General features: G+C 41.0%; 1 protein-coding gene across 1 annotated transcript in view; it reads left to right on the forward strand.

The window, feature by feature from the left end:
• fndc7a (fibronectin type III domain containing 7a) overlaps nucleotides 1-8,052 on the forward strand; it is a 10,920-nt gene extending 2,868 nt beyond the window's left edge. Inside the window, exons 5-13 of the mRNA XM_035528085.1 lie at nucleotides 39-296; nucleotides 962-1,222; nucleotides 1,908-2,162; nucleotides 2,828-3,085; nucleotides 4,537-4,791; nucleotides 5,013-5,267; nucleotides 5,947-6,207; nucleotides 7,758-7,787; nucleotides 8,006-8,052. Of these exons, the coding sequence (XP_035383978.1) occupies nucleotides 39-296; nucleotides 962-1,222; nucleotides 1,908-2,162; nucleotides 2,828-3,085; nucleotides 4,537-4,791; nucleotides 5,013-5,267; nucleotides 5,947-6,207; nucleotides 7,758-7,787; nucleotides 8,006-8,052 (1,880 nt within the window). The remainder of the gene's footprint in view (nucleotides 1-38; nucleotides 297-961; nucleotides 1,223-1,907; nucleotides 2,163-2,827; nucleotides 3,086-4,536; nucleotides 4,792-5,012; nucleotides 5,268-5,946; nucleotides 6,208-7,757; nucleotides 7,788-8,005) is intronic.
• Nucleotides 8,053-14,415: the final 6,363 nt, after the last annotated feature.

Genomic DNA, 14,415 nt, shown 5'->3' on the forward strand with positions numbered 1-14,415 from the left:
CTCTCTGACTCTCTCTGTCTCTCTCTCTCTTTCTGCAGTGGTATTAGGTCCTGAGCTGCATTCAGTGTCTCCCTCAAACGACACCATCGAGGTCAGTTGGGTTCCAGTGGACCATGCGGTTCTGTACACACTCTGTATCATCATGGTTGGGTCCAACGATATCCTCAAATTCAACACGTCCCAGACCAACATGACGTTTAACAACCTACAGTCTGGGGCCACCTATTCCATCAAGGCTACAGCATGGGATGCCAGTGGTATCCCTGGTGATGATGTTACCATCTACCAGATCACACGTAAGAACCGGGTACCTTTACAGACTTATAGATTTCAGCCTGTTATTCAAAATCATACTCAGTAACCTCAATCATCCTCTGTCATCCTCAGTACCCTCAGTAATCTCAGTCTCAGTATCCTCACACACAACACACACACACACACACACAAGTAATACTGAAGGTACGGATCAGCTTTTTATGAGATGTTTTAGTACCGCACATGCAGATAGGAGTTACTTATTTGTCAACTTGAGTTATTGACTGCAAAAAAATCAAACAGAAAAACAAACAAAAAATATGGTACATAATCAACAAGTGAAATGCAAAGACAAAAAGTTTCTGACTTTGTGTAATAGCAGGTGTTAGTGGCTTTAACCCATCCATGGGGAACCACATGCCCTGGTCCTCCTGCTCTAACATACCTGCTTTATGTGGTTTATTAATGAACACACCTGAAGCGTGTTGGAGACAGGTGAGCACGGAGATTATTAATGAACACACCTGAAGCGTGTTGGAGACAGGTGAGCACGGAGATTATTAATGAACACACCTGAAGCGTGTTGGAGACAGGTGAGCGCGGAGATTATTAATGAACACACCTGAAGCGTGTTGGAGACAGGTGAGCACGGAGTCCTGCAATGTGGCTGCTGTCTTCTGCTCTCATGTCTGCTGTGTTCTTGCAGGTCCCCCCACACCGGTAGGTGTGCAGGTGTTCCTGGACCCAATGAGGTTAATGGGGAACGGTTTAGCAGTGACCTGGCAGCTGGTGAAAGGGGCCGACTTGTACTACGCCTGGAGCTCCACTGGACAGAACTGTAGCGCAGCTACAGAGTTAATGTGCATCATCAGTCCAGTTATCTGCAGCCAGAAACACCTGGTCAATGTCACAGCTGAGAACAAGGCTGGACCCAGCAATCCATCTGACTCTCAGGCTCTCGTTACCTGCACGTGTTACACACACACACACACACACACACACACACACACACACACACACACACACACACACACACACACACACACATACACAGACACACACACACACACACACACATACACACACACTCACACACAAACCCATACACACACACACACACACACACACACACACACACACAAACCCATACACACACACGCACACACACACACACACACACACACACACACAAACCCATACACACACACACACATACACACAAACCCGTACACACACACACACACACACAAACCCATACACACACACACGCGCACACACACGCACAAACCCATACACACACATACACACACACACAAATGCATACACACACACACACACACAAACCTATACACACACACACACACGCACACACACACACTAACCCACACACACACACACACACTCACACACACACACTAACCCATACACACACGCACACACGCGCACACACACACACAAACCCACACACACACACACACACACACACACAAACCCATACACACACACACACACACACTAACCCATACACACGCGCACACACACACACAAACCCATACACACACACACACACACACACACACACAAACCCATACACACACACACACACACACACACACAAACATACACTAACCTCATGTGTCTGTTTCTGGTAGACCCCTGCTCTCCTGAGTCTGTGAATATGACGGAGCATGCTGTGGAGAACTGTTCAGTGACATGGACCCCTGTAGCATGGGCGGACTACTATCTCACCTACATCAAACGGGATGATGGAGCAGAGATCCTGTGCAACACCACCTCCACCACCTGCTACTTCAGCTGCCCGTGCAGCTCCAACTTCCTCATCTCTGTGTTCGCAAACAACCAGAATGGACCGAGTCCTCCAGGACTGACACTCAACTACACTACGGGTCTGTCCACACTGTACACACACCCACACACACACATTCTCACACACACACACACACATCCACACACACGCCCACACACACACCCACACACACTCACACACCCACACACACACACACACACACACACACACACTCACACACACACACACACACACACACACACCCACATACACCCACACACACACACTCACACACACACAAACACACTCACACACACACACACACACACACACACACACTCACACACACACTCACACACACACACACATACACACACACACACACACACACACACACACTCACTCACACCCACATACACTCACACACTCACACTCACACACACAGTGATAAATATGCTTACAGATATATGCATAGAGATATATGTATGCAGTTATTCACCTGGAATCGATATAGCCTTTAATTGTGAGACTTATTGAGGCAGAAACATGTTCCTCTAAATATGTTTTATTAATAACGATAAATTTGCTTTATTATTCATAAGGGAATTTCTTTCTCTTTTTTATTACTTTATTTCTCTTGCACTCTTACTTCTCTCTCTCTCTTTCTCTTTCACTCTCTCTCTCTCTCTCTCTCTCTCTCACCCCCTCACTCTCTCTCTCTCTCTCTCTCTCACCCTCTCACCCTCTCTCTCTCTCCCTGCCCAGTTCCCTGCTGTCCGGAGAGCGTTTCACTCGCTCTCATTTCTGTGGACACGTTGGAGATCACGTGGTCTGCAGTGAAGGGGGCGGAGCTATACGAGACGCGGGCAGAGACTGGCACGGGCACTGTGCACTGCAGTGACACGATGCCACTCTGTGTCCTGTCTGATCTCACGTGCAACAGTTTGTACAGTGTGGTGATCAGACCCTGCAGTGAGATCAGTGGCTGCAACTACAGCTGCTCAGCTCACACACAAGAGACAGGTAGCCTACACACATGCACGCACACACACACATACACACACATGCACACGTACACACACACACACACACACACACACGTACACACACACACACACACACATACACACGTGCGCGAACACACATACGCGCGTACACACACATGCGCGCACACACAAACACACACACGTACACACACACACACACACACACTTATATTGAAGTAATGATGTGTACTACACACGCATCTACAATAAGCAACATATCATTCAGATAAATGTCTACTAAAGTTACTAAAGTTGAACACAAAAGCAACAGAACAATGTCCTTATTACATGCATACAGACTCATATAGAGCTCAGTGATTCAAAAAACCTGATTATATACTATTCTAAAACCAAAATGCTCAGTTACAGGGGCTGGTTGAAGAGATTACCACAGGATGACAGTAGAGTTAGGGTTAGGGATGAGAGTAGAGTTAGGGTTAGGGATGACAGTAGAGTTAGGATTAGGGATGACAGTAGAGTTAGGGTTAGGGATGACAGTAGAGTTAGGGTTAGGGATGACAGTAGAGTTAGGGTTAGGGATGACAGTAGAGTTAGGGTTAGGGATGACAGTAGAGTTAGGGTTAGGGATGACAGTAGGGTTAGGGTTAGGGATGACAGTAGAGTTAGGGTTAGGGATGAGAGTAGAGTTAGGGTTAGGGATGACAGTAGAGTTAGGATTAGGGATGACAGTAGAGTTAGGGTTAGGGATGACAGTAGAGTTAGGGTTAGGGATGACAGTAGGGTTAGGGTTAGGGATGACAGTAGGGTTAGGGTTAGGGATGACAGTAGGCTTAGGGTTAGGGATGACAGTAGAGTTAGGGTTAGGGATGACAGTAGAGTTAGGATTAGGGATGACAGTAGAGTTAGGGTTAGGGATGACAGTAGAGTTAGGGTTAGGGATGACAGTAGGGTTAGGGTTAGGGATGACAGTAGAGTTAGGGATAGGGATGAGAGTAGAGTTAGGGATAGGGATGAGAGTAGAGTTAGGGTTAGGGATGACAGTAGAGTTAGAGTTAGGGATGACAGTAGAGTTAGGGTTAGGGATGACAGTAGAGTTAGGGTTAGGGGTGACAGTAGGGTTAGGGTTAGGGATGAGAGTAGAGTTAGAGTTAGGGATGACAGTAGAGTTAGGGTTAGGGATGACAGTACTCCGATTTGACAACACTTCCTATTTCTCCATTTTTAACAGTAAATTATTGCAGTAAATTTGAAATAATACAATTTCAGTAAATCCTACCTGAAAAGCAGGTCAACACACACACACACACACACACACACACACACACACACACACACACACACACACACACAAGAAAAAACACAATCTTACTGAGAGTTCACATGACAATACATGTATCCAATACAATACACACATACAGCACTTGTGTGTGTGGAGTAGGTCAGTCACTCTGTGTTCTATCTCTTAAGCCCCATGTATGCCAGAGGTCCTCAGCCTCACTCAGGTGAACTCCTCGTCCATTCACGTGTTGTGGAGTGCTGCCAACAGATATGCCAACTACACGGCAGTCGCCACGGGAAACGCTGGCACCCTCAGCTGCAGGTCCAGTAACACTTCCTGTGACATCACCAGCCTGCCTTGTGGAGCCACATATCAGGTCAGCGTGTATGCCACCAACGCCATGGGGCGGAGCCTGCCCAGCTACAGCGTTGCCCTGGAAACAGGTAAAGTTAGTTCTCAATCAGGACAAGTAGAAGCCACAGGTAGATTACAGGTACAGTACTGGTATATAATTGGCAGTCTACCTTTCATGGGTTTCATTAATACGTACAATAATACTTACTTATTTTTTAATAAAAAATCATTAATCACATAGCAGACCAGTGCATTTCAGTCCTACTGTGACATACGTGACTGGGACTTCCTGTCTCACTCTCCCATGCAGGACCGTGCTGTCCTGCCTCTCTCAATGTAGAGCAGGTGACACAGGCCATGTCCCGGGTGACGTGGTCGTCTTCCGTGGGTGCACAGTCTTTCATTGCGTCCCTGACATCCTCACGAGGTCAGGCCAGGTGCCACACCATGGACATGCACTGCCTGATGGGATGCATCACATGTGGCACCAACTACAGCGTCTCGCTGGAAGCCATAAGCAGCACAGGGCATAAATCTGAGTGCAGCTATTATGGCTTCTCTTCTAGTGAGTTACACCTTACCACCATGCTCCAACACGCTCCAACATGCACCAACATGCTCCAACATGCTCCAACACGCTCCAACATGCACCAACATGCTCCACTACACTCCCAACATGCTCCAACACCCTACCAATATGCTCCAACACACTCCAAAAGGCACAAACACACACTTAACATGCTTTGTCATCCTCTAACACACACTTCAGCATGCTCCATTTATTAGAATGGTAGATCACATTCTTTGATTTTAGGGTGTAATGTAACTGTATGGTCTGTCATTGTTATACTTTGAAATTGTTGTCTATTTAACCTTCTTGCGTTGGGGACATGTCATACAAACAATAGTAGATGAACAGGCTTGAAACAGGCTTCAAGTCTCATGGATGACAAGCATCAAGACTATTCTCTGGTATCTTGGACTCTAACCTACTGTACTGTACTAGGATATATTCTATGAGGAAATGACAAAGCACTTTTGTAAGTTGCTCTGGATAAGAACGTCTGCCAGATGCCGTAAATGTAAATGTAAAATGTCATAACCTCTAACTTCCAACAATAGCTTTGTCTAGTTGATCCTACCTGATCTAGACATCCCCCACTATATGTCAATCATATTTAACAGTCATTTTTAACAACCTATCATGGTCTCTGTCATTTTCTCCGTTATACTCTCACTCTGAGGTGCATGCTGTCCTGCTAACGTGAGGCTGTACAGGACAGTCAACAGCACTCTGCGCATCTACTGGCGAGCGTCGGGACAGCACTATAACTACTCGGCTGATATTTATGGCAGCAGAAACAACTACACCTGCAGCCCAGCACTGGGCTACAACTTCTGCAACATCTCCGACATACAGTGTGGGGATCTGTACACTGTGGTGGTTGCCCCGGTAACGAGCAGCGGTCCTAAAGTTGCGTTCTGCCCCAAACGGCTATACTCAGGTGAGATTTACACAGATCATTAAACTGTGTTTACATGCATACAATAATCAGACTGTTATGTACATATTAAGGTGATGGTTTAAGTGCTTGCATGTATTTGAATTGATGATTCTTTCAATAACAAAAGTTTACATATGTTGTTTGTTTACATAACTTTTTGGATGGGTTTTGGGAAGAAAGTTTACTTTAGCCCGTGTGCCTGGACTCACCGTGAGGGCTGAAAACAGAAGGATCATATACAGTCATGTGAAAAACAAAAATACACTGGTTTGGACTTTATGGTTTTACATATCAGGATGTAAAAAAAAACATCTGGCCCTTAGCAAGTTTTAAAATTAAATCCTCAGATGAAAAATAACACGTCAAACTACACTGAGTCATGATTTATTTAACAAAAACTAAAATGCAGAAGCAGTGTGTGAAAACTCCCTTAAGAACACCCATACCACTTCAAAATTCACAATAAAAAATTTATTTATACAGCAATTTTTACAACAGATGTTGTCACAAAGCAGCTTTACAAATATCCAAGCCCCCAGTAAGAAAGTCAAAGGTGACATATCACTTCCATATCGTTACAACCTGGCTGGTATCCAACTACCAATCACACAGCACTCACACTCACACAATGAATCACCCATTTATTAAATCAACCACTCCCCCACTATCAATCACAAATTTATTAAATCAACTACTCCCCCACTATCAATCACCTGTTTATTAAATCAACTACTCCCCCACTATCAATCACCTGTTTATTAAATCAACTACTCCCCCACTATCAATCACAAATGTATTAAATCAACTACTCCCCCACTATCAATCACCTGTTTATTAAATCAACTACTCCCCCACTATCAATCACCTGTTTATTAAATCAACTACTCCCCCACTATCAATCACAAATTTATTAAATCAACTACTCCCCCACTATCAATCACCCGTTTATTAAATTGACTACTCCCACATTATCAATCACCCATTTATTAAATCAACTACTCCCCCCTTATATATCAGAAATTTATTAAATCAACTAATCCCCCACTATCAATCAACTGTTTATTAAATCGACTACTCCCCCACTATCAATTACAAATTTATTAAATCGACTACTCCCCCACTATCAATTACAAATTTATTAAATCAACTACTCCCCCACTATTAATCACCCATTTATTAAATCAACTACTCATGTGCAAGTCTAACTCTACTGTCAAAGAGCTTGTACTCAGGAATTTTACTGACCAACTTTGCCTTGAGCATCAATTCCTCTACAGTCCAGGCTTCAGCATTCAGAATAATTCAATAACTACACTGAAACTAATGTGAGTGATGTTACAAGTGTGACTGAGCGTCTATACACATCAATGCATGTTTGGAGTGAAAGGACATGAAATCTTATTACGGCATTAGCATCTATTACAGTAACACAGTATACTTTTCAGGGTCAATTTATGATGCAGAAATATGCATGTAATTTCTGAAAATGATTTAAAAGATATTCATTGTAATCACTGCATTTACTGTTCTTGTTAATTCTTTACCTTCAGTTTCCTGTTCTGGTACCAGTGTTGGGTTGGGTATGTATTCTTCACAGGACATTCATTTGAATGTCATTTCAAATGGATTTAATTAATTTAACAAGCAATATAACTAATTATTGGAACTTTATACTCTGAACAAACCTGAAAAGGTAATTATTTGGAAAAAATTCTTTCAGTGTGACTTGGTAAAGTTAAATGAATGTTCACTGATGAGTGTCTACTGTGCTAAACAAGCATCTTGCGTCTATACACAGTGCTCTATCGAGGAAAGAGGAGTGCAGCTAAACAGTCATCACTGTAAGAGTGAGTGTCCTTGCGTATTCCCCCGATAATACTGAAACCTCTGAACAGTAGTTACTGAAGAGAACCTCTTAAAGGACTTTGAAAGTGATTGTAAACGGGTGTGCTTCTGTTTTCACTGTGCTTCTGTTTTCACTGTGCTTTTCAAACAAGATGGTCTGAATAGCTGTTATGAATCATCTAAGAGCAAGTTAAACTATTTATATTTTTATTGTTTTCATGAAAATCGTGTCATGTGCTCACACTTACAGCATGTGTCTAACTGTCTGTAGTGTCCTGTTGCATACCTGCTAATTATAAACCTCATGTCACTATAAGAATATGCGAATATTTGTATGATTCATCTAACAATTCAGACCATTTGTAGTTTTTATGATGTTCTTGAGTATCAGGTTTCCTGTCAGGTTCTCAGAAATCTTCCAGCCTCTGCTGTTTTTGGTTCCGTTTCAGGTGCACTGGAAAAGAACAAAAACCCAGAAAGAAAAGAACAAATTCCATCCATGTATTATGTATTATTTAGAAACTAACATATCGTCACTAATGTGGAAGTTAATGTGATGAATTGAGCATCAGAGTTCTTGGTGTCTGGCTGACACTGGTTTGTGTTTTTCAGGGCCAAGAAAATGGAAAACAACAAAGCAAAACATCCAAAAAATGCACAAAAACAATCTATACATGAAAGATCATACACCTATAATTCTACTTCATACCAAATATTAGAGGAATATGGAAATGTAGACAGTTTCTTCCTTCACCTGCATATTAGCATATTTGCCTTTAGATAACTTCCCTCATAAAGGGCCGACCAATGTATTTTTTATTAAAAATATAAAAACATAAATTTGATTGTGTCACACTATTAGTTTTGAGATTTTGTAACTTGACCTTGGGTAAAAAGACGCAATATAAAGTGAAATTATTACTATTATTATTATTATACATTGAGCACGGGATAAAAAATTAAGAGCTGTTTTTTTCTTTTTGTTGTTGACCTTAATTTTTGTTGTAATCTTTTGTGCCCTGCTTGTTAATTAAATTTATTTTTGCCATAACACAAGTCTTGAACAAAATTATGGTGATCTAAAAAACTGCATTAAAATGACACCTTTTGTTGCATAAAATATAAAAGTGGCATAAAATACATGGTGTCAATTAACAATTAACAATGAATTCCTTTTCATTTATCTCACCGAAAAAATACTGTAGGACCTCTCGCAAAGTAGATAGCCTTCAAAAGAGTATAACTGTCTGCGATGTAACTTACTGTGACTGGCTGGCTGAGGAGGTGCAACAGTCCACATCAGGATGGCTGTAAACATCAAGACTTGTTTTTCCTTTTGATGATATGACTAAAATAAAGTAGATTTTTGCATCACATTTGAGGTGATTGCTTTTCTGTCAGATTGGGAGGGTTGGAAGTACATTAACTGTTGATAAATAATGACCCTTTACATGTTTGCCATTACAGAAAAGTAAAACTGCTGAAAATAACTGAAAATAATAAGTGCTCCGACAGTGAGTGACATTGTGTCGACGTTTTGACTTGAGAAGTAAACAGCCTCACTAGCGAATCAAACATGTTGGGCTTTATTCGCGCACCCTACCACACAGTTACGCTGTCTTTAATAACATAACATAAATACAAACAAAAATATACATCATCAGTGTGGCCTAGACTGGGTACCCTGGGCATCCTGAGATATGTCTTGTGCTGTTCCAGCTGCCTAACGCAGCCTTTTAATGGTTTCACACGCCTTTTCCGCCATATGTTCATTTTTCGCCATATGTTCATTTTCCGCCATATGTTCATTTTCCGCCATATGTTCATTTTCCGCCATATGTTCATTTTCCGCCATATGTTCATTTTCCGCCATGTTCATTTGGTGGAAGGAATTAAATGCGCCTGCGACAGAGTGAACAGAGCGGTAAAAAAAGGGGCGTGTCATTTAAAATAGCGACGCAACGGTAGTTTTGAGACCATTTTGGTTAAAAACTGCGCGCTCTACCGCCTCCTCTGACCTGCACAAACGCAAGTGCAACATGGTGTTTTCCTCACTTCACATATGCACATAAAGACACGTCCAGTTTCTCACAAGGGGAGTTTGACTACGAATATCCACTAAATATATAACATCTTTTATGTTTACTAAATATATACAACTGACTGAATTTTTTTTCATAAGGATAAAAAACATTGTTTTGTCTATAAATGTCAGACCGTTGGCGTCTTATTGCACATGTAACTTGAGGAATTTAAATCATTAAAATAATTAGTGATATCAATTATGTAACAATCAATTTTCTTCTCATCACAATGAACAATAATGATGAAATTATTATTATTTAAACAGTAATAAGGTACTATATTATAATTATCGTATGTCTGGTTCCTCATCTGTGGATGTTTTTAAGTGCTGCTGATCTGGCTAAGAGATTAGAAAGAAAATACAACAGGAATTGTCCCAAAGCAGGAATTATTCAAAAGAGTGTAACCATGTCTTGGGTGTTAGGTAGGCTGACTGACTCTTCATAAGTGGGACACCACAAATGACAAAAATACAAAAATAGTTGCTCGAGTTTATGTTGCCATACCAAGTGTAGTTAGGTAGGTACCTGAAAGGGTTAGTGATAATGTGCATACAATATTCCAAAAAAGTCACAAAAACAAAAAATGTCACAAAAATATGTGTTGGACAGTTTAGCTGTTTTCTACACATCTGATCTTTTCTGATCTTTTCTACACATATGAGCCGGCCTATAACAATAACAATAATAAAACACACACAAATTCAGAGCAGTAGGTGTATTTTGTAAACACTCATTGTGGAGTTTTTACCCTACCTAGCGCATTTAACATGTCTAAAAACCATACTGGACTATTATTGAGAAATGGCGTGGTTTCAGACATATCATAGGTTGAACTAACCATGAGATTAGTCACTTTTAACTCTTAAACAAACATTTCACTAAATGTTTCTTCTTTGATGTTTTTGTACCTCTTTTAAAGTTAAAAGAGAAACTGGTTTGAAATGAAAGGTGTATTGTCTAAAATGTATAAAATATCAGATGACATCTATTACAGCTAAGAAAGTGTATGATACTAACCCTAAAACGAACAAAAGGCAAGAGCATAATACCTCAGCTAGCCCAGAGACAGCTATGAGGGAAGGGAGAAAACAGAAAAGCACAGAAGAAATGATACTGTAGGTGTGGCTCAGTTTATAGGTAGGAGCTTTTCACTGTTTTTCACTCTGCTTACTTACATCAAACCTTTTTTAAGATGTGATATTTACACCAGGTGCTTGTAGAAATGCCTGGACATTCCAGCACTGGGGGCCTCCCTGTAAGAACACATGAAAGAATGGAAAAGCTCCATACATACGTCAAACCTAAATAATGTCTCATACAGACTGTTGTAGGGTGGTGGGGTATTGTGAATGTTAATGTCTCATATAGACTGTTGTAGGGTGGTGGGGTATTGTGAATGTTAATGTCTCATATAGACTGTTGTAGGATGGTGGGGTATTGTGAATGTTAATGTATAACTAACACAATCAATTTCTTGGGAAGTCAGGTTCATGTCTGATTTGAACTGATCCAGTGAACATCTGTAAATCTGACTACATTTGCTTTAGGTTTTATATTAATATTTATATATTTCGTGACAGTTTGAGAACTAGTGCCATTCTAGTGTCATTCTGGAAAGGAGTAAAAATAATTACACACAGCCATAACAGCAAATCAGAGCAGTACTGTCCTAGTAATCATACAGCCCAACTCTGCCTGATAATAACTACGTTTACATTTATGGCATTTAGCTGACTACAAACTCTACATGTTACGCACCTGAGATCTGTGGTCATGACACTGCTGGTAACGAAATACCACAGCAAAAAGCCATGAACTCAAGACCACAAACACAACATATATGTGTTGTCGCTCACCAGAAAGCATTCCAGTAGCCCTGCGTGACAGGGGGACCATTTTTATCCCAACAAAGTCCCAGAAGCATCCTTAACATGCAGGCCATACCACTTACTAATTCTGTGACATATATTGATTTATGCTACCCTGTGGCCTCTCATATTGCAACTGCTATTCAAATCTGACAGTCATCTGACACCAGTAATGGAGTCTGTTTACAGAGGCAGTGAAAGAGCTGAAGGATGAATACACTCATACCCTCTGGGATAGTTCACAACATACAAGTGAAAAAACAAGTGCGACCATCATGAGACACTTGATAAACATCAGAGTACATAAAGCGTGAAAGGACATAACTCACAGAGTGAACACATGGCAGTGCAACATGTGGGACAAGGACAGACCACGATGATCAACTGATATGTTTAAGAACTTTCTGATATACAGATTAAAAATGTAGGAATGACATCTGACCTGGTCCCTGTGCCAGTGCTTGTAGCCTATTATAGGTTTCCCATCCAGTGTAAATCCCTGTGGAAGAACCTACTTGGAAATGGAGGCTATTTCTCAGTTATCCCAATGTCTTCCCATAGAAGAGTTTTCCAATTTCAGCTCCCAGAAGAACAGCTTGTGTTAACCCTGTTGAAACCCTCGAGTTTGAACAGAAGAAGAGCTTCTGAAGTAACAGTTACCATGCTGGGGCTTTAGAACAAACTACTGCATTATGTTCCATGCTGGGGCTTTAGAACAAACTAAGGCATTATGTTACCATGATGGGGCTTTAGAACAAACTAAGGCATTATGTTCCATGCTGGGGTTTTAGAACAAACTAAGGCATTATGTTACCATGATGGGGCTTTAGAACAAACTAAGGCATTATGTTCCATGCTGGGGTTTTAGAACAAACTAAGGCATTATGTTACCATGCTGGGGCTTTAGAACAAACTACTGCATTATGTTCCATGCTGGGGCTTTAGAACAAACTACTGCATTATGTTACCATGCTGGGGTTTTAGAACAAACTAAGGCATTATGTTACCATGATGGGGCTTTAGAACAAACTACTGCATTATGTTCCATGCTGGGGCTTTAGAACAAACTAAGGCATTATGTTACCATGATGGGGCTTTAGAACAAACTAAGGCATTATGTTCCATGCTGGGGTTTTAGAACAAACTAAGGCATTATGTTACCATGATGGGGCTTTAGAACAAACTAAGGCATTATGTTCCATGCTGGGGTTTTAGAACAAACTAAGGCATTATGTTACCATGCTGGGGCTTTAGAACAAACTACTGCATTATGTTCCATGCTGGGGCTTTAGAACAAACTACTGCATTATGTTACCATGCTGGGGTTTTAGAACAAACTAAGGCACTATGTTACCATGATGGGGCTTTAGAACAAACTACTGCATTATGTTCCATGCTGGGGCTTTAGAACAAACTACTGCATTATGTGACCATGCTGGGGCTTTAGAACAAACTACTGCATTATGTTACCATGCTGGGGTTTTAGAACAAACTAAGGCATTATGTTACCATGATGGGGCTTTAGAACAAACTACTGCATTATGTTACCATGCTGGGGCTTTAGAACAAACTACTGCATTATGTTACCATGATGGGGCTTTAGAACAAACTAAGGCATTATGTTCCATGCTGGGGCTTTAGAACAAACTACTGCATTATGTTACCATGCTGGGGCTTTAGAACAAACTACTGCATTATGTTACCATGCTGGGGTTTTAGAACAAACTAAGGCATTATGTTACCATGATGGGGCTTTAGAACAAACTAAGGCATTATGTTCCATGCTGGGGCTTTAGAACAAACTATCTAATTATGTTACCATGCTGGGGCTTTAGAACAAACTACTGTTTGTAGCCTCACACTTTAGAACAAAGTGTGAGGCAATAGAGCTTAAATCTCACAGGTTCATTCCTTCTTGGCCAGGTTAGTGTTTCTAACCAAAATAACATTTTATGAACAGCCCCTCCAGGCTGAGCCTGCTGGTTTATGACGTTTCCGAGATGACATTTCAGAGGTGACATTTCAGAGATGACGTTTCAGAGGTGACATCTCAGTCCTCATCTGGATTCTTTAAGTTCACTGATTGTATTACTGTCTTTTGTATTATTCTGTAACATAATGTTACATTATTACTGACGTCTACCTCTTTCCTCACTGCTAGACAGGAAAGAGGAAAACATTTATTGCCTGATGTATTTTCTACATTTACTTGGATTTTTTGTTGTCTTGTTTAATATGTGCAGTTTCCTTTTGTATGTGCCAGACCTTCCTCCACTAGTCACCCTGTGTACATTTATTTATCCTTATAACATTTATAAGTGAGAAGCATGTGCTTGTACTGTTTGTCCCTCTGGTCCACATCCATTGAGAAGCCTAATTACAACCCCAGTCAACACATACCAACCCAT

Source organism: Electrophorus electricus, chromosome 7, assembly GCF_013358815.1.
Source record: "Electrophorus electricus isolate fEleEle1 chromosome 7, fEleEle1.pri, whole genome shotgun sequence".
Classification (NCBI taxonomy): domain Eukaryota; kingdom Metazoa; phylum Chordata; class Actinopteri; order Gymnotiformes; family Gymnotidae; genus Electrophorus; species Electrophorus electricus.